This window comes from Zootoca vivipara, chromosome 1 (genome assembly GCF_963506605.1).
Source record: "Zootoca vivipara chromosome 1, rZooViv1.1, whole genome shotgun sequence".
In the NCBI taxonomy this organism is placed as follows: Eukaryota; Metazoa; Chordata; class Lepidosauria; order Squamata; family Lacertidae; genus Zootoca; species Zootoca vivipara.
In genome coordinates, this window is record NC_083276.1 from 19,984,288 (window position 1) to 20,003,873 (window position 19,586).

General features: G+C 41.8%; 2 protein-coding genes across 2 annotated transcripts; both read left to right on the forward strand.

Annotated features, from left to right (window-relative positions):
• The first annotated feature begins 260 nt into the window (after window positions 1–260).
• LOC132593210 (serine protease inhibitor 2.1-like) lies at window positions 261–4,266 on the forward strand. Its single transcript, XM_060282873.1, has 4 exons — window positions 261–828; window positions 1,376–1,643; window positions 1,845–1,995; window positions 4,063–4,266. The coding sequence occupies exons 1-4, from the start codon at window positions 261–263 to the stop codon at window positions 4,264–4,266; spliced, it is 1,191 nt and encodes a 396-aa protein (XP_060138856.1).
• An 11,315-nt stretch (window positions 4,267–15,581) lies between these two features.
• On the forward strand, window positions 15,582–19,586 carry LOC118079127 (serine protease inhibitor 2.1-like). The gene is made up of 4 exons (XM_060282879.1): window positions 15,582–16,149; window positions 16,697–16,964; window positions 17,166–17,316; window positions 19,383–19,586. The coding sequence occupies exons 1-4, from the start codon at window positions 15,582–15,584 to the stop codon at window positions 19,584–19,586; spliced, it is 1,191 nt and encodes a 396-aa protein (XP_060138862.1).

A 19,586-nucleotide genomic window follows, 5' to 3' on the forward strand; every position in this document is an offset into this window, starting at 1 on the left:
CTGGCAGAACATACAACTCAGGAGATAAATTCCTAGAGTAGGAAGCCTATGGAAAAGAGCTAGTGTCGTGTAAAACTAGGACACAGTCACCAAATGAGAATGACACATTCCCAATAAATTTTACTACATAAAAAAACAATTCTTTTGAGTAGGTTTCCATAGAAGAGTGCTAATATATGCTGTTGTTTGTTTGTTTGTTTGTGTGTGTGTGTGTGTGTGTGTGTGTGTGTGTGTGTGTGTGTAGGAAATCTCAAAGTGCAATGAAACCCGCCATCCAGTTCTCCTTGTTACTGATTGTCCTTCAAGTCCACAATGGCCATGGAGATAAAGATCCACTTCAAGAAAAGCTAGCTTCCAGCATTGCTGACTTTGCATTTAAATTCTCCAGACAAGTAGCTTCACTCCAGAGTGGCCAAAATATCTTCTTCTCTCCTCTGAGTATCTCCATGGCGTTTTCAATGATTGGCATGGGTGCTAAATCCAACACCCAAAATCAAATTTACAAAGGACTTGGATTAACTTCAATTGACACAAGTAAGATCCATAAAGAATTTAAACAGCTCATTCAGATGCTGAAGAGTCCTGGAGCTAAGATGGACATAGGAAACGCCTTGTGGATAAAAAAGCCACACCAAATTCTTCCTAAGTTTTCAAAGGGTGTCAAAAGTTTGTACAAAGCAGAGAGCTTTAACTTTGAACAACCCTCTGTGGCTGAAAAGCAGATAAATGATTATGTGAACAAGAAAACCCATGGGAAAATTACGAAAGCAGTTCAAGACTTAGATCCAGCAGCCATCATGGTTCTTGTGAACTATATCTACTTCAAAGGTATGTTAAAGAAAGATAAGTTACAAATATTTAATGCTTTGTATTGTTCAATTAGCTAAAACTGGCAGTAATAACTTATACCTTCAAAACAAAAGTGTTTCTGCAGTGGAACCAACAATTTAGTTGAAAGTTCTAAAAGATGAAGCATTTAATGCAGAATTAGCAAAAGACGGGTTTGAGGCTGAAGTAGTTCCCTGAAGGCTTCCAGATGTTCTTGGGCTGCATCTCCCACCATCCCTGACGATTGGACATGCTGGTTGATACTGATGGTGGTGAAGTCCAGCAACATCAAGATCCCTGCCCCTGGATGCTTATAAACCACACAGGAAGCTGTTCCACTTGACTCAGTCCACGTTTTGGCCTGTGGGACCCCACTATCCCCATTTCCTCTCTCCCTTGCTATCTTCTGAAACATGAATAGCATGTTGACCTACCCTTGGCAATCTTTGTCCTTTGTCTGCACTCTCCTGATTCAACATAGTGCTTTCATACACATGGCTGAAGGTTAATTTTCCAGTAGGCAGTTGACATTCCTTTTTCTTCCTAGATGACTGGGAATATCCCTTTGACCCTGAATTAACCCATAAAGAAGATTTTTTTATTGATGAAGGAAAAACTGTGAAAGTTGACATGATGAGAAATACTGCGGTTTACAGATATTTCCACGATAAAGCTCTGTCCTGCTGGGTAGTTGAACTTCCTCACAAAGGAGGTGCTGTTGCCTGGTTCATTCTGCCTGATAAAGGCAAACTGAAGGAAGTGGAGGATGCTATGGGGGAGGAAACTTTGTCCAAATGGAGAAAATCTTTAACAGAGTGGTAAGGCTTTTCTCTGCTGTTTCTAAATGCCTCTGTAGTAGTTAGTATTTATTAGAGTATGGAATGATGGCATCTGTTTTAAAACTTTAAAATGCCTCTCTTTAATTGTATGAAGATCTGACCCTGCAAACGCAGTAAATTGCTGAGTGTTATAAAACTCTTCATTGCTGATGATTTAATGTTCTGATTCTCGTTTAGGGACAAAATTAGTCTGTTCCTTCCAAAATTCTCGATGTCTGCATCCTATGATCTCAACAATGTGCTTTCTGGGCTGGGCATTACTGATGTGTTTAGCAGCAATGCTGATCTATCTGGAATCACTGGAAGTAGCGGCCTGAAGATTAACAAAGTACGTGTGTAGATATCATGCCTTGGGTATTTTATGGTATGAGATCAGGCTTTTAAAAGCGTTAAGTTACTGACAAATTTACTTCTAAGCATTGAGAATCAGCCCCTGGACCTTTCCACATTCTCTTGCTGTCTCAGGGGACTCTCTGCCTCTTTGCCATAGGAACCAATTGCATAGGGTTGTATGCAGTGTTAGTACCACTCAGAGCTGACACATTGACATTAATATAATGTATTTGTTTATTTTTTATATATTCATTTATTTATTTTACCCACCCATTACTGTAAGGTTCCAGGGTGTGTTACAGCACTGAAACACAACATTAAAAATAGTTTGAAAACTACATGCACTCATAAAAACAAGGAGGGTCATAGAATTGTAGAGCTGGAAGGGGGCCCAAGGGTCAACTAATCCAACCCCCTGCAATGCAGGAATCTCAGCTAAACCATCAATGGCTGATGGCCATCCAATCTCTCTTTAAAAGTCTCCAAGGAAGGAGCGTCCACCACGTCCCTAGATCTGGAAATAAATCATAATCATAATCATAATTTATTATTTGCAACCCGCTCTAGGTGGCTTCCCACAAAAGATTAAAAATACATTAAAATTATAATTAAAAATTATACTGGAATGGACTTCCTTGGGAGGTTGTGGACTAGCCTTTTAGAGAACTTCATATGATTGGGAGTAATTGGTTGGACTGCAGTGGTATTTTATTTCTTTTAATTGTCTTAGTCTGGGCAGGAAAGACAACTCAAGAGACAGTGGGGTAGATAACCTAGGCAGTACTGGGTGAAGGGAACTCTTGGTCCACCTTATGCTGTCTTTCATTGAGTCATTGTATGTGCACTTGAGGATTGGCATGCATGTGAGGTGAGCACCAAACCCACAGGGCCACTGTGTGCTTCTCAAATGGAAGAATTCCTTCCAAACCTTTGTTCCGAGGCCACAAGAATTGCCTGTAAATATGCACAGGAGAAAGGGACGCAGGTGGCACTGTGGGCTGCTCTGGTTCGCCAGAAGCGGCTTAGTCATGCTGGCCACATGACCTGGAAGCTGTATGCCGGTTCCTTCGGCAGGTAAAGTCAGATGAATGCCGCATCCCCAGAGTCGTCCACTATGCCACAAACCTACATGAGATCATTTTGCCTGTGTTGTGTTGCCATACACAACACCCCCACACCACTCATGGGGAAGAGAAGATCGGTAGCTCTTATTTATTAAATTAAATTTGTATACTGCCTTTCATCCAAAGATCTCAAAACAAAATATATAACACAAAATACTCAAAATACATAGGAAAAATACATCAGGAAAACATGAATGAAAACAAACCCATATACATATATACTATTTGTCAACTGCTTTAAGGTTTATAATCAAGGGGTGTATAATTTTTTTATGAAATAAATAAAAATAAATACGTATGAGACTTCTGCACTGAGCATCTACTTGTAATGGATACTGCCTGCATATTTGACTTGGGGCAGTTCGAATCTTATATTTTGAAATGCAGACCTACTTAAAAACCATTATTTAGAAACAGCAAACAAAAAAAGATGATCCATCAACAACAACATTGACTGCAGGGAGTTAGTCGTGTGCCACAGTTGCAAGCTTAGCAAAGCAAATGAACATAATATCCAATTTTAGAAAAATTGCAATAAACATACAACAGGGGCTCATTCATTCATTAGTTTAATAAAGTACTGCCCTTCGTCTGAGGATCATGGGGTGGCTTACAACACGAAAGTACATAACATAACACAACACACTGGCGACTGACTGGAAGCCATTTAAACCTTAGACCCAATGGATATGTGTTTGTGTGCATTTTTGTTCGTGGTTTTTTTCCTTGTTTGTGTGTTTTTGTGAGCTTGTGTGGTTGTGGCTTTTTCTTTGTGAGTGTTTGTGATTGTGGGGGAAGCACTGAGAAATTATTCTTGGAATGAGGATAGGGGGGTTATAAATGTGTTTCCCTTTACATCTGTGATATGTTGGAGGCTGTCATGGTTTTAAAAAAAAATGAATATATCTTCCTTCCTTCCTTCCTTCCTTCCTATGCAGGCTATCCATCAGGCTGTCCTGGATATACATGAAAAAGGTAGTGAGGCAGCTGCAGTGACTGTTGTAACGACTGGGTTCAAATCCCTATCTCTTCGTGATCCTGTTGTACTCAAATTTACCAGGCCATTCTTTCTAACCATATTGGCACCAAATGATGGACCCCTGCTTTTCATGGGGAAAGTAATGAATCCTGTTCAAAAATGAACATCAGGGGGACCATTCAGAAGTTTCCAATTGCTTCTGAATCTTAGTGATGAAAGAGGACGTCCCCCCTTTGTTCAACAGAAGAAAGCGCCATAAGCAGTAGTTGTTTTTAAGGACGACTATGACACCAACAGCAAACTGCAGGTACAATAAAAAATAATTTTAAAATGTGTCTCTATTTCATTTTTTATGAAACTTTTATGAAATTTTCTGTTTTACAATGTATAATATTTATTTAAACAACCTTAAAATATCAATGACTTCCCTTCTTCTCTTTCCATGGTTCATTTTGAATAGCATAAATCATTGCATATTTTACATCTCATCTTAATGCTGCCAATGTTTTCAAGTGTACACAATTGCCCCCATATATTCAAGAAACATTTCCCAATCTTCTTTAAACATAGGTTCTTGTTCTCTTATCAAACATGTCTCTATTTCCAATCTGTACTTCCTTTTACCGAACACTGTGAATTACCGAACAATCACTTAGTTAACTCTCCAGCTTAATCTCTTGACTGCAAAATAAATCTAATCAGATAGTAGATTACTTTTAGTTTAACAGACGAAAGGGCATAAGAGCAGCATTACTCTGTCCATCTGCGATTCCCACCCTCTGGTATTCATCCACCTTAGAGAAGGAGGTTTTACAGCACAACAAAAAGTCTCTCTCAAAAATGTACAAGCTGTTACAGAATGCTCAAATAGAAAAATTGGGAAAGGGAAAGGCCATAATAAGATAGGAGGAGGACTTAGGTTATGTAATTGAATATAAAGAGTTGGGGGAAACTGAACAAAAATATAAATTTTACAGCATTTTATTTAATAAGAGAAAACTACCTCAAAATGCACCATAGGCGGTATTTAACACAGGAGAGATTGGCTAAAATGAACAGATCGCTTAGTAATTAGTGTTGGAAATGCACAAAGCAGATTGGAACCTTCTACCATATCTGGTGGACATGTCCAGAGATCAGAATGTTCTGGGACATGATCCATGAAGAAATAAAAAAGTTACTAAGAACTTCACACAGCAAAAGACCAGAAACATATCTTTTGGGAATATTGAATAGTGATATTCCTAGAGAAAACACTAAAATCTTTCTGTACGCGACATCCCCGGCGAGAATCCTGGTGGCTAAGTACTGGAATGGTAACCAGGTACCAACCAAAGAAGAATGGTTATGTAGATTATGTGAATATTTGGAACTGGCCAAATTGACGGATATAATAAGACTAAAGCCAATGAATACAGTCAAGAAGGAATGGAAGTGCTTGAATGATCATTTAGAAAGACAAGGTTCTAATGTAAAAATTTGGCTGTGTCTAGAACGACCTTGCGAATGGAAAAGGGGAAACATACATATATATACATACATACATATACAGTCTCAAATCTCCCATTCCTGGGCAAGGTGATTGAGCGGGTGGTTGCTGAACAACTCCAGGCACGCCTGGAAGAAGCGGACCATTTGGATCCCTTCCAGTCAGGATTCAGGCCTCATCATGGAACTGAAACTGCCTTGGTCGCACTGGTCGATGATCTCCGGCGAGCTAGGGACAAAGGTAAGAGCTGTTTCCTAGTTCTGCTGGATCTCTCAGCAGCATTTGACACGATCGACCATAACATCCTTCTGGACCGTCTAGAAGGGTTGGGAGCTGGCGGCACTGTCATATAGTGGTTCCGCTCCTTCCTCCTGGGTCGTGTCCAGAAAGTGGTGGGGGATCAGTGTTCAGACCCCTGTGCTCTCACTTGTGGGGTGCCTCAGGATTCTGTCCTCTCCCCCATGCTTTTTAACACCTACATGCAGCCGCTGGGAGAGATCATCAGGGGATTAGGGCTGGGTGTTCATCAGTATGCGGATGATACCCAGCTCTACCTCTCTTTCAAATCATAACCAGTGAAGGTGGTGACGGTCCTCTGTGAGTGCCTGGAGGCGGTTGGAGGATGGATGGCGGTTATCGGATTGAGGTTGAATCCTGACAAGACAGAAGTACTGTTTGTGGGGGACAGGAGGCGGGCAGGTGTGGAGGACTCCCTGGTCCTGAATGGGGTAACTGTGCCACTGAAGGACCAGGTGCGCAGCCTGGGAGTCATCTTGGACTCACAGCTGTCCATGGAGGCGCAGGTCAATTCTGTGTCCAGGGCAGCTGTCTATCAGCTCCATCTGGTTCGCAGGCTGAGACCGTACCTGCCAGTCGGACTGCCTCACCAGAGTGGTGCATGCTCTGGTTATCTCCCGCTTGGATTACTGCAATGCATTATACGTGGGGCTACCTTTGAAGGTGACTCAGAAACTGCAACTAATCCAGAATGCGGCAGCTAGACTGGTGACTGGGAGTGGCCACCAGGACCACATAACAACAGTCCTGAGAGATCTACACTGGCTCCCAGTACGTTTCCGAGCACAATTCAAAGTGTTGATGTTGACCTTTAAAGCCCTAAACGGCCTCGGTCCTGTACACCTGAAAGAGTGTTTCCACCCCCACCATTCAGCCCGTACACTGAGATCCAACACCGAGGGCCTTCGGGCGGTTCCCTCGCTACGAGAAGCCAAGTTACAGGGGACCAGGCAGAGGGCCTTCTCGGTAGTGGCACCCACCCTGTGGAATGCCCTCCCACCAGAGGTCAAAGAGAACAACAATTACCAGACCTTTAGTGTTAGCATAAATCCTCTACATGGCACAGATGCTGCATGTGGCTGATTGTTTACATTATAAGACTGCTGTAACTTTCCCACACACAGGAGACAGTGTAACTTGATCTCCTGTCATGTGATGTTCTGTTTCTACTTTCACTTCTGACTGGAGAGTGATGTCGAATACACTTAAACCACACTCTCTTAATAAACGTAGATTAACACCTACGATTGTTTGCTGTCTTCTTAATTGAAGCCAGTGGCAGTAGTAAGAATATTGGGATTTACACCCCGATATTCTAACAGTGGTAGCAGAGTTCTGGCTGATGATCCATCGACTTCTGAAAAGCGTGAACAGGCACCTGACGGAGGCCTCAATCTGCAGCAGCTGATCCAGAGGGAATTTCGCCTGCTTGGGAGTCACCGGGTTCCTGCGTTCCAGGGGAGGAAGAGCACGGAAGTCTGCGTTCCTTATCACCGGAGCAGTGAGTAACCGGGACTGATTTATAGCGGCAATAAAACCTCAAAAGTGCCAGCGTAATTGCAGGTGCCTGCTGAAAGCCTACTTTGCAGCTTCTTTGTACTTTGAAGTCAGAAGCTAGCGGCACGCTTAAAGAAGCAAGATGGCTAAGGCCGGGGATTCAGAACAAATTTCCAGGAGTTTGTGTCCTCTGGTAAATGACACAAATTACGCAACGTGGAGTGTAAAAATGGAATGTGTTCTTATCTGGCAAGGACTTGTTGAGTTGATTCAGAACGCACCGCCCGTTTTGCCAGGCCAGAGGCAAACCGCAACGCACAGGCAAGGGCAACAATAGTTCTGCATTTGGACCCATCACAGCTGGTTCATATTTGGAATCTTGATTATGCTTATGATGTCTGGAATCATCTTAGAGATGAGCATTTGAGATTAAGAGCCGGATCAACAACATTGTACTTTCAGAGATTAATTAATTTGCGTCTGAAAGAGGGAGGAGACTTTAGAGCCCATTTGCATCAGATGCGTCAGCTACGCCAGGAGCTAGTTGACAGAAACGTCAATTTGGATGACGACATTTATTGCTTTACAGTGCTAAATAGCCTTCCCAAGTCCTATAATGCTATTGCAGCCCAGCTGGGGGCACAAGACCCCCAGCAAATGACTGCAGCAGGAATTTATGCTTCATTGCTTAATGAGGAGAACAGGACCCGTGCACAGGCGGAGGCCAATGGGAAGCGCGAATCACCATTACCTGGTGCATCTGCAGAGACTGCACAAGCCCTTAAAACTGTAGTCAGATGCCAGTTATGCAATATTCTTGGGCACACAGCCAAGACATGCAGACGACCCCAGAAGGACTCAGGAAGTCAACAACAGGCTTCTGGGCCTAAGGGGAGAGGCAGAGGCAGCAGCGGCAGCAGCGGTGGAAGCAGCACCAGCACCAGCACCAAGGGTCCTACAGCACGCAAAATGCTTGTAATGCTTACTCAGCTTGATGACCAAGACGACGACGGGTCTTATCTGATCATCGATTCTGGGTCATCCCACTATCTTGTGAACGACAAGAGACTGTTCCAGACTTTTGAGAAGCTGGACTCCATCGTGTCACAGGCAGATGGCAATTCTTTGAAATCTGTTGGAAAAGGAACTATTTTTCTGAAATCTCTAAATTTGAGTATCAGTAATGTGTATCTTGTTCCAGAGCTGCAGCAAAACCTTCTCAGTGTTTCTCAAATTGATGAGAAGGGGTTTGAGCTGTGTTTTTACAGGGGCACCTGTGTGATTTCTAAAAATGGAGAAGTTCTTTTAGAGGGACACAGAGACAAAGATAACCTTTTCAGATTATCTTATGATAAAAGTGATGCATGTTTTAACGTTGTTGATAATTGTTTAACAGGTCCAGAGGAGCCTAAGGACGCGACCAAGCAAGCAAGGTCTAACACGTTGTTTTCATATTTTTTCTGCTCATGTGTTTGGTCCTATGCCAAAGTCCCTTGGCAAGGCCAAATATTATCTTTTGATAACTGACCACTTATCTAAATATACGTAGTTTTATCCCCTGCAAAAGCCTCAGCAGGCTCTTGTGAAATTTTCTGAATTTTCTGCTAGGGTTGAACTGAAACATGGTTGTAAAATTGAATGTTTGTTAACCAATGACATTCCTCTTTTTACTTCACAGGAGTTTCAAGCTTTCTTTAATGACAAAGGCATTCACCACAAGTTTGCCAAGACCCAGGCAGCTTGGGACAAAAACTTGTGTGTTAAGGTTAACACTGAGTTAAAAGCAGGCATGCAAGCGTAACTGCTGAGTTCAGGATTGTCTGAACAACTGTGGGCTGAAAGCATCTCAGCTTTTCTTTTTAAGTGGGTCAGACAGGTTCCTAAAGGACAGAAGCGTTCTCCTTTTGAGATTCTGTTCAAACAAAAGCCTGATGTGAGCAACCTTAAGGTTTTTGGAACCAAAATGTGGGTGGCTTCGCTTGAGGGCAAGCCAGTCCAAGGCATTCTGTTGGGTTTTGAGGAAGGTCAATACAGAGTTATGTTGCCTTCTTCCACTGAGGTGATTCTTACTCAAGAGGTAGAACACACTCCTACGCCACAAGAAACATATGTTCTTGATAGCTTTCCCATAGGTGCCAATGATTTTGATGCTTCCTACACTGACACAAGTGGTAGTGAAGATGATTCCTTTGCTGATGGCTCCACCCCGAGTAGCTCTGACACAGGGGAGACAGTCATACAAAAAGGAACTCATGCTGTTTTTAACAGACCATCATCGGATGATGAAAAAGTGCTAGAAGCACTTGAACCACTGTTTACCATTGGTAAGAGTTCTCCCAAAAGTCCTGAAGGGGAGAATCTCAGTAAACAGGATTTGCACCTCTTACGAAGATCTGAAAGGATCACTAGAGGACCCAAAAGGTATTCTCCGGAGTTTGCCAACACAGCAATTGCAAATTTAGCTGTGCTTAAAACTCCAAAACAGGCAGCAGTCACACAGGCTAAGCCACAACAACAGGTTGTCAAACGCAACACTGTTTCTGTCAACAGAGCAACTGCTCTGGTCCCCTGGAAGCCAAAACTGGTAAATCCAGTCTCAGAGAGTTCCACAGCAGGAAAGTCCTACTTTGTTTATGACAACTGTTTGTTCACTTCTCTTAATGATGCTCTCATATTTGCATCTTTTTCCATTTCAGGATTCAGGGGAGATGTTAGCATAAATCCTCTACATGGCACAGATGCTGCATGTGGCTGATAGTTTACATTATAAGACTGCTGTAACTTTCCCACACACAGGAGACAGTGTAACTTGATCTCCTGTCATGTGATGTTTCTTTGTTCTGTTTCTACTTTCACTTCTGACTGGAGAGTGATGGCGAATACACTTAAACCCCACTCTCTTAATAAACTTAGATTAACACCTACGATTGTTTGCTGTCTTCTTAATTGAAGCCAGTGGCAGTAGTAAGAATATTGGGATTTACACCCCGATATTCTAACATTTAGAAGGCATCTCAAGGCAGCCCTGTTTAGGGAAGCTTTTAATGTTTGATGGATTTCTGTATTTTAGTATTTTGTTGGAAGCCGCCCAGAGTGGCTGGAGGAACCCGGCCAGATGGGCGGGATATAAATAATAAATTATTATCTATTATCTATTATTATTATTATTATTATTATTATTATTATTATTATTATTATATATTAAGATGAAAATAATACTGAAATACAGATAAAATATGAAATGTGAAAGGAAGTGTTGTAAGAGTGATAGAAGTCTATTATTGCTATTATTTTGTAAAATAGTGTTTATTATATTGAAATATTATACTTTTCTTTATTCTTTTACTGGTAGTGTGCCCTCACTCACTGAGAGAGACCCAAAGGGGATTCATGTCTCTCCTCTGCAAACCTACATACGGTCATTTTAGCTCTGCATTGTATTCCTATCTCCAACACACACACATCCCGTACCCATGGGGAAGAACAGTGATTGGGGAAGTACTGGGAGACCATCCTTTGAATGAGGATAGGGCGTGTGTCTCCCTTTTCATCTGTGATTTGTTGGAGGCTGTGATGGTTTCCAGTAAAATACCTATTTTCCCTTCTGTGCAGGCTTCTCCCAAGGCTCTTCTCGGTATAAATGAAAATGGCACCAAGGCAGCAGCTGCTGTTGTTATGAGCTCTGGGGTTGGAGCTGCTCCTGGCCCCTCTCCCACTCCTCTGGTCTTTGACAGGCCATACCTTTTTGTCTTAAGGGCATCAGATGATGGGCCCATACTTTTCATGGGGAGAATAGTAAACCCAGCCCATCCATGAACATAAGGGGACCATTCCGAGGCTTCCAATTGTCAGCTTTCTTAGTCATGAAAGAGCCCCCCCCCCCAATTCTACAGATGCGTTGGAATCAGCCCAATATCAAAACTAGCAGTTGATTTTAAGGATGATTTTAATGTAAAATAAAGTTGACTGTAAAACACTGGTTATTGTAAGTATGTGAAATTCATGTGCCTCATTTCAAATGTGTAACATGTTTCCTGCCCTCAAAGAGAACTTAGTAGAGTGCTAAATTCTACGCCAGGGGTCAGGAAACTTTTTCAGCAGGAGGCCGGTCCACTGTCCCTCAGACCTTGTAGGGGGCAGGACTATATTTTGTAAAAAAATATATGAACGAATTCCTATGCCCCACAAATAACCCAGAGATGTATTTTAAATAAAAGGACACATTCTACTCATGTAAAAACATGCTGATTCCCGGACTGTCCGTGGGCTGGATTTAGAAGGCGATTGGGCCGCATCCGGCCCCCGGGCCTTAGTTTGGGGGCTGCTGTCCTATGCAACTGTCAACATGTTAAAAATGAAGCCTTTTCGATAAAGAGGGGAGCCCCAGTTGCCACAGCAAACATGTACAGTCAAACCTCAGTTCCCGAATGGCTCTGCTTTGGAACGTTTCGGCTCCCAAACACCGAAAATCTAGAAGTAAATGCTCTGATTTTCGAACGTTTTTCAGAAGCCGAATGTCTGACGTGGCTTCCGCTTGAATGAAGGACGCTCTTGCAACCAATCCGAAGCCACGCTTTGGTTGTCGAACGTTAAAGTACTGGTCGTGGTACTGACATAAAACATCCTGGCCAGCAGCTGGAAACTGTAACAAAAACTTTATTTCAGCTGTTCACCTTTTTACTCTTGAAATTTCTGCATACTGTAGAGACTTCACTGTGCCTGTTTTAACACTTCACCATCTCCCTTACTGGAAGGGAGACACTCAAAATCTTTTCTTAGAATCAACATGTCTGCTTTTGTCAATTGGGCATTGAAACAGTTGAGCCCATAATACTATACAGCTCATATTACAAACCTCAGGCATTACCTGTACATAGGCCAACATTCCCTGGAGATGTGGAGCCTGGATAACAGGGGTGGAGGCAAAGTTACACTCCTCCCAGTAGGTTCTCATGGGGTGCCACCTTTCATAGGGATCCCGTGAGATCCTTAAAGGGTTGGGCTTTAAATGGGCTTTAAATGATGAGCACACAACTTAGGACAACTGTTTCTGGCTTGAAATTAAATTCACATCAACATGGCCTAATATAAGGAAAGTTGCAGAGTAGGACACAAAGACTAAAGAATCCAACATATATTTTTACAATAATCACTATTCTGCTAGTGGACTATCTGACTTCAAACCAGGGGAGCCTGCTCTGGCTAAAATGGACAATGAAAAAAGATGGAGGACTCCAACCAATGAGAAAAAGCACTTGTCACTCAGTTCCTATGCCATCAAGACCAATGGAGAATTCATTAGAAATCATGGATACCTACAGTTAATGCAAAAGACTACACAAATAGAAGAAGAGATTCCCTGTAACCCCTTAGACCAGGGTTTCCCAAACTTCGTACTCCAGCAGTTGTTGGACTACAACTCCCATCATTCCTAGCTAGCAGGACCAGTGGTCAGAGATTATGGAAGTTTCGTCCAACAACAGCTGGAGACACAAGTTTGGGAAATCCTGCGGTGGCTCAGCATCAGGAGATCTACCTGTTGAAATGCAGAGGGATAGATTTTTTTAAAAAACCCTGTTCAACAGCCAAATGTTTTATGCATTCATTCATTCTGAGGTCTATCAATAACCAGCCGTATGTTTTATTTCTAATGTAGAATTTATATAGTGCAGCCTGCAAGTAACTGGAGGGACGAGATGTAATGTAGTATTAGGTGTTATACTGCTACTTCAACTATAGGTGGCACTGTGTGCAACTGTTGCAGTGAGTCATGCTGCTGTTGTAGTTTGTTCTAGTGCAATAATACTGTCTCTCTATTAAGTAAAAAAAATGGCAGAGCTGAGGAAGAAGCAAGAAGGGGCATTGGAAATTTAATATGTCTGTTTTTCTCCTTTTTTATTGTACTCAAACAGCTCCCCTTTCCATTCCTCAGGTACTATGTGTACTCTTGGTGCTACAGGTATGTGTTGCATTCAACCTTAAATGTCATGTTCTACATAGTAAATTAAAACATATATTTCATATAAAAACTTCCATCATATATGTATGTAGATTGAGACCCTAGTATATATCAGTTTACATCTGTTTTCCTCTCGATGTAGCTCTTCATGTGACCCTCAGCTTCTGCACAATTCTCAATGTTACCAAGGAAAATGTCGGCTTGATGTTTAAAAACATTTGGCAGAATTCATGAATTTCTTAGAATCATAGAATCATAGAGTTGGAAGAGACCACAAGGGCCATCCAGTCGAACCCCCTGCCAAGCAGGAAACACCATCAAAGCATTCCTGACAGATGGCTGTCAAGCCTCTGCTTAAAGACCTCCAAAGAAGGAGACTCCACCACACTCCTTGGTAGCAAATTCCACTGCCGAACAGCTCTTACTGTCAGGAAGTTCGTCCTAATGTTTAGGTGGAATCTTCTTTCTTGAAGTTTGAATCCATTGCTCCATGTCCGCTTCTCTGGAGCAGCAGAAAACAATCTTTCTCCCTCCTCGTGATCTTATCAGCTGGTGCAGCATTGGATAGAAACCAGATACGTGTCCTTACCCATATGTGAATAAGGCTCTCCTGGGTTTCAGGAGGAAATGATGGGAATCTTAATGTACTTCCTGCTTACTGATTTCAGTTTGGTTAAAGCCACGTCTTGACAAATGCTGGCTCAGAGTGGTGCTTTTATCCTCCAGTAAGCAGCACAGGGAAGATAAAAACAGAACATTATTGCTGCCAGTCACTGAGAGAACCTGAAAGTAGAATGTTCTACTCAAATCAATTCACTTTGTGTCATTTTCATATAGGGCGGCGGTTGTCATCACTTTTAGACAGAAAGTGGCCATTGTTAATGGCAGGAGTGGTCTGTGTTCCTCTTACACATAATTTCCGCTCTTCCATTCCTCAGGAGTCTCATATGAGAGAAAGAAAAGCTGTGGAACCCTAAAATATCATCATAGCACCTCCACACCATGTTTATCCACTTGTGGCCCCATGAGTTTCCACATGGAAGCTTTAGAAATCAAACTACTTTACAATTGGTTTTACACAATGGAGTGAAATCACACTTTAGTTCACGGTTTTTGCAATCTGCAAAGTGATGAAACGAAGCACATCCTCCCTTTAATCCCTACTCAATGACAATTCACTTTGAACTTCACTGGCAAAACTCCCAATACTATGAGGGCTAGGTTTTCCTAAATCCCACTGTTTAACTACAGCTCACAGGAAGTGGATGCAGTTGAGTTGCTGAATGACCACATATTCTTGTTTTTCATACCATGAAGTCGTGATCTTATCAGCTGCTGCAGCATTGGATAGAAACCAGTTATGTGTCCTTACCCAGTTGGCTGCAGCAGCAGCAGGTAGAAGCAAGCGAGGGCCATAAATAGAATGTAACCTAGGGAGAAGAGAGCTTACTCTACAAGCAAGAGGGAAGAGCAAACATCTCAGCCCAAAGGAACAAGTGTCAAAGTAAAAAGCAGGACCTTTTGGGGAAAACCCAGGTATGTATACAAACGATCTGAGAAATGTTGGTTGATAATTCACCATCCATAAGGGACAGTGAGTGTGAATGGGGAGACATACAGGTTAACATCAGGCCACCTGACACCTTGCAGATATGGCTGACTCTAAAAGGCTGCTGTTCTAGGAGCACCAGGCCCTGGTGAGGTTGTATACCCTCTGCCTGAGTGGGTGAAGCAGCTCAGGACACTCCCCAAACTAAGACACCTTTCAATAGTGCTGTGGAAGGGAGAATGCAAGGCAATCCTGCTGAGGATGTTGGGCAGCATCACTGGCAAGGATGATTAGCGAGAGGAAGCCCCAGGCAGTCAAAGCAAGTTATGCAGATGTGTGAAGGGACAGTAAGTAATACCCATTTATTGAATCATTTGATCAAAGTAATTCTGACCAATAAGGGCACAGTAAGCTCCCCATGTCTGCTGGGATCCAAATCCTGGCAGAACATACAACTCAGGAGATAAATTCCTAGAGTAGGAAGCCTATGGAAAAGAGCTAGTGTCGTGTAAAACTAGGACACAGTCACCAAATGAGAATGACACATTCCCAATAAATTTTACTACATAAAAAAACAATTCTTTTGAGTAGGTTTCCATAGAAGAGTGCTAATATATGCTGTTGTTTGTTTGTTTGTTTGTGTGTGTGTGTGTGTGTGTGTGTGTGTGTAGGAAATCTCAAAGTGCAATGAAACCCGCCATCCAGTTCTCCTTGTTACTGATTGTCCTTCAAGTCCACAATGGCCATGGAGATAAAGATCCACTTCAAGAAAAGCTAGCTTCCAGCATTGCTGACTTTGCATTTAAATTCTCCAGACAAGTAGCTTCACTCCAGAGTGGCCAAAATATCTTCTTCTCTCCTCTGAGTATCTCCATGGCGTTTTCAATGATTGGCATGGGTGCTAAATCCAACACCCAAAATCAAATTTACAAAGGACTTGGATTAACTTCAATTGACACAAGTAAGATCCATAAAGAATTTAAACAGCTCATTCAGATGCTGAAGAGTCCTGGAGCTAAGATGGACATAGGAAACGCCTTGTGGATAAAAAAGCCACACCAAATTCTTCCTAAGTTTTCAAAGGGTGTCAAAAGTTTGTACAAAGCAGAGAGCTTTAACTTTGAACAACCCTCTGTGGCTGAAAAGCAGATAAATGATTATGTGAACAAGAAAACCCATGGGAAAATTACGAAAGCAGTTCAAGACTTAGATCCAGCAGCCATCATGGTTCTTGTGAACTATATCTACTTCAAAGGTATGTTAAAGAAAGATAAGTTACAAATATTTAATGCTTTGTATTGTTCAATTAGCTAAAACTGGCAGTAATAACTTATACCTTCAAAACAAAAGTGTTTCTGCAGTGGAACCAACAATTTAGTTGAAAGTTCTAAAAGATGAAGCATTTAATGCAGAATTAGCAAAAGACGGGTTTGAGGCTGAAGTAGTTCCCTGAAGGCTTCCAGATGTTCTTGGGCTGCATCTCCCACCATCCCTGACGATTGGACATGCTGGTTGATACTGATGGTGGTGAAGTCCAGCAACATCAAGATCCCTGCCCCTGGATGCTTATAAACCACACAGGAAGCTGTTCCACTTGACTCAGTCCACGTTTTGGCCTGTGGGACCCCACTATCCCCATTTCCTCTCTCCCTTGCTATCTTCTGAAACATGAATAGCATGTTGACCTACCCTTGGCAATCTTTGTCCTTTGTCTGCACTCTCCTGATTCAACATAGTGCTTTCATACACATGGCTGAAGGTTAATTTTCCAGTAGGCAGTTGACATTCCTTTTTCTTCCTAGATGACTGGGAATATCCCTTTGACCCTGAATTAACCCATAAAGAAGATTTTTTTATTGATGAAGGAAAAACTGTGAAAGTTGACATGATGAGAAATACTGCGGTTTACAGATATTTCCACGATAAAGCTCTGTCCTGCTGGGTAGTTGAACTTCCTCACAAAGGAGGTGCTGTTGCCTGGTTCATTCTGCCTGATAAAGGCAAACTGAAGGAAGTGGAGGATGCTATGGGGGAGGAAACTTTGTCCAAATGGAGAAAATCTTTAACAGAGTGGTAAGGCTTTTCTCTGCTGTTTCTAAATGCCTCTGTAGTAGTTAGTATTTATTAGAGTATGGAATGATGGCATCTGTTTTAAAACTTTAAAATGCCTCTCTTTAATTGTATGAAGATCTGACCCTGCAAACGCAGTAAATTGCTGAGTGTTATAAAACTCTTCATTGCTGATGATTTAATGTTCTGATTCTCGTTTAGGGACAAAATTAGTCTGTTCCTTCCAAAATTCTCGATGTCTGCATCCTATGATCTCAACAATGTGCTTTCTGGGCTGGGCATTACTGATGTGTTTAGCAGCAATGCTGATCTATCTGGAATCACTGGAAGTAGCGGCCTGAAGATTAACAAAGTACGTGTGTAGATATCATGCCTTGGTTATTTTATGGTATGAGATCAGGCTTTTAAAAGCGTTAAGTTACTGACAAATTTACTTCTAAGTATTGAGAATCAGCCCCTGGACCTTTCCACATTCTCTTGCTGTCTCAGGGGACTCTCTGCCTCTTTGCCATAGGAACCAATTGCATAGGGTTGTATGCAGTGTTAGTACCACTCAGAGCTGACACATTGACATTAATATAATGTATTTGTTTATTTTTTATATATTCATTTATTTATTTTACCCACCCATTACTGTAAGGTTCCAGGGTGTGTTACAGCACTGAAACACAACATTAAAAATAGTTTGAAAACTACATGCACTCATAAAAACAAGGAGGGTCATAGAATTGTAGAGCTGGAAGGGGGCCCAAGGGTCAACTAATCCAACCCCCTGCAATGCAGGAATCTCAGCTAAACCATCAATGGCTGATGGCCATCCAATCTCTCTTTAAAAGTCTCCAAGGAAGGAGCGTCCACCACGTCCCTAGATCTGGAAATAAATCATAATCATAATCATAATTTATTATTTGCAACCCGCTCTAGGTGGCTTCCCACAAAAGATTAAAAATACATTAAAATTATAATTAAAAATTATACTGGAATGGACTTCCTTGGGAGGTTGTGGACTAGCCTTTTACAGAACTTCATATGATTGGGAGTAATTGGTTGGACTGCAGTGGTATTTTATTTCTTTTAATTGTCTTAGTCTGGGCAGGAAAGACAACTCAAGAGACAGTGGGGTAGATAACCTAGGCAGTACTGGGTGAAGGGAACTCTTGGTCCACCTTATGCTGTCTTTCATTGAGTCATTGTATGTGCACTTGAGGATTGGCATGCATGTGAGGTGAGCACCAAACCCACAGGGCCACTGTGTGCTTCTCAAATGGAAGAATTCCTTCCAAACCTTTGTTCCAAGGCCACAAGAATTGCCTGTAAATATGCACAGGAGAAAGGGACGCAGGTGGCACTGTGGGCTGCTCTGGTTCGCCAGAAGCGGCTTAGTCATGCTGGCCACATGACCTGGAAGCTGTATGCCGGTTCCTTCGGCAGGTAAAGTCAGATGAATGCCGCATCCCCAGAGTCGTCCACTATGCCACAAACCTACATGAGATCATTTTGCCTGTGTTGTGTTGCCATACACAACACCCCCACACCACTCATGGGGAAGAGAAGATCGGTAGCTCTTATTTATTAAATTAAATTTGTATACTGCCTTTCATCCAAAGATCTCAAAACAAAATATATAACACAAAATACTCAAAATACATAGGAAAAATACATCAGGAAAACATGAATGAAAACAAACCCATATACATATATACTATTTGTCAACTGCTTTAAGGTTTATAATCAAGGGGTGTATAATTTTTTTATGAAATAAATAAAAATAAATACGTATGAGACTTCTGCACTGAGCATCTACTTGTAATGGATACTGCCTGCATATTTGACTTGGGGCAGTTCGAATCTTATATTTTGAAATGCAGACCTACTTAAAAACCATTATTTAGAAACAGCAAACAAAAAAAGATGATCCATCAACAACAACATTGACTGCAGGGAGTTAGTCGTGTGCCACAGTTGCAAGCTTAGCAAAGCAAATGAACATAATATCCAATTTTAGAAAAATTGCAATAAACATACAACAGGGGCTCATTCATTCATTAGTTTAATAAAGTACTGCCCTTCGTCTGAGGATCATGGGGTGGCTTACAACACGAAAGTACATAACATAACACAACACACTGGCGACTGACTGGAAGCCATTTAAACCTTAGACCCAATGGATATGTGTTTGTGTGCATTTTTGTTCGTGGTTTTTTTCCTTGTTTGTGTGTTTTTGTGAGCTTGTGTGGTTGTGGCTTTTTCTTTGTGAGTGTTTGTGATTGTGGGGGAAGCACTGAGAAATTATTCTTGGAATGAGGATAGGGGGGTTATAAATGTGTTTCCCTTTACATCTGTGATATGTTGGAGGCTGTCATGGTTTAAAAAAAAATGAATATATCTTCCTTCCTTCCTTCCTTCCTTCCTATGCAGGCTATCCATCAGGCTGTCCTGGATATACATGAAAAAGGTAGTGAGGCAGCTGCAGTGACTGTTGTAACGACTGGGTTCAAATCCCTATCTCTTCGTGATCCTGTTGTACTCAAATTTACCAGGCCATTCTTTCTAACCATATTGGCACCAAATGATGGACCCCTGCTTTTCATGGGGAAAGTAATGAATCCTGTTCAAAAATGA

Coding starts and splice junctions, on each gene's coding strand:
- LOC132593210 (XM_060282873.1), top strand. CDS start 261: ATGAAACCCGCCATCCAGTTCTCCTTGTTACTGATTGTCCTTCAAGTC. Junction 829..1,375: donor GAACTATATCTACTTCAAAG/GTATGTTAAAGA, acceptor TTTTCTTCCTAG/ATGACTGGGAATATCCCTTT. Junction 1,644..1,844: donor TGGAGAAAATCTTTAACAGA/GTGGTAAGGCTT, acceptor ATTCTCGTTTAG/GGACAAAATTAGTCTGTTCC.
- LOC118079127 (XM_060282879.1), top strand. CDS start 15,582: ATGAAACCCGCCATCCAGTTCTCCTTGTTACTGATTGTCCTTCAAGTC. Junction 16,150..16,696: donor GAACTATATCTACTTCAAAG/GTATGTTAAAGA, acceptor TTTTCTTCCTAG/ATGACTGGGAATATCCCTTT. Junction 16,965..17,165: donor TGGAGAAAATCTTTAACAGA/GTGGTAAGGCTT, acceptor ATTCTCGTTTAG/GGACAAAATTAGTCTGTTCC.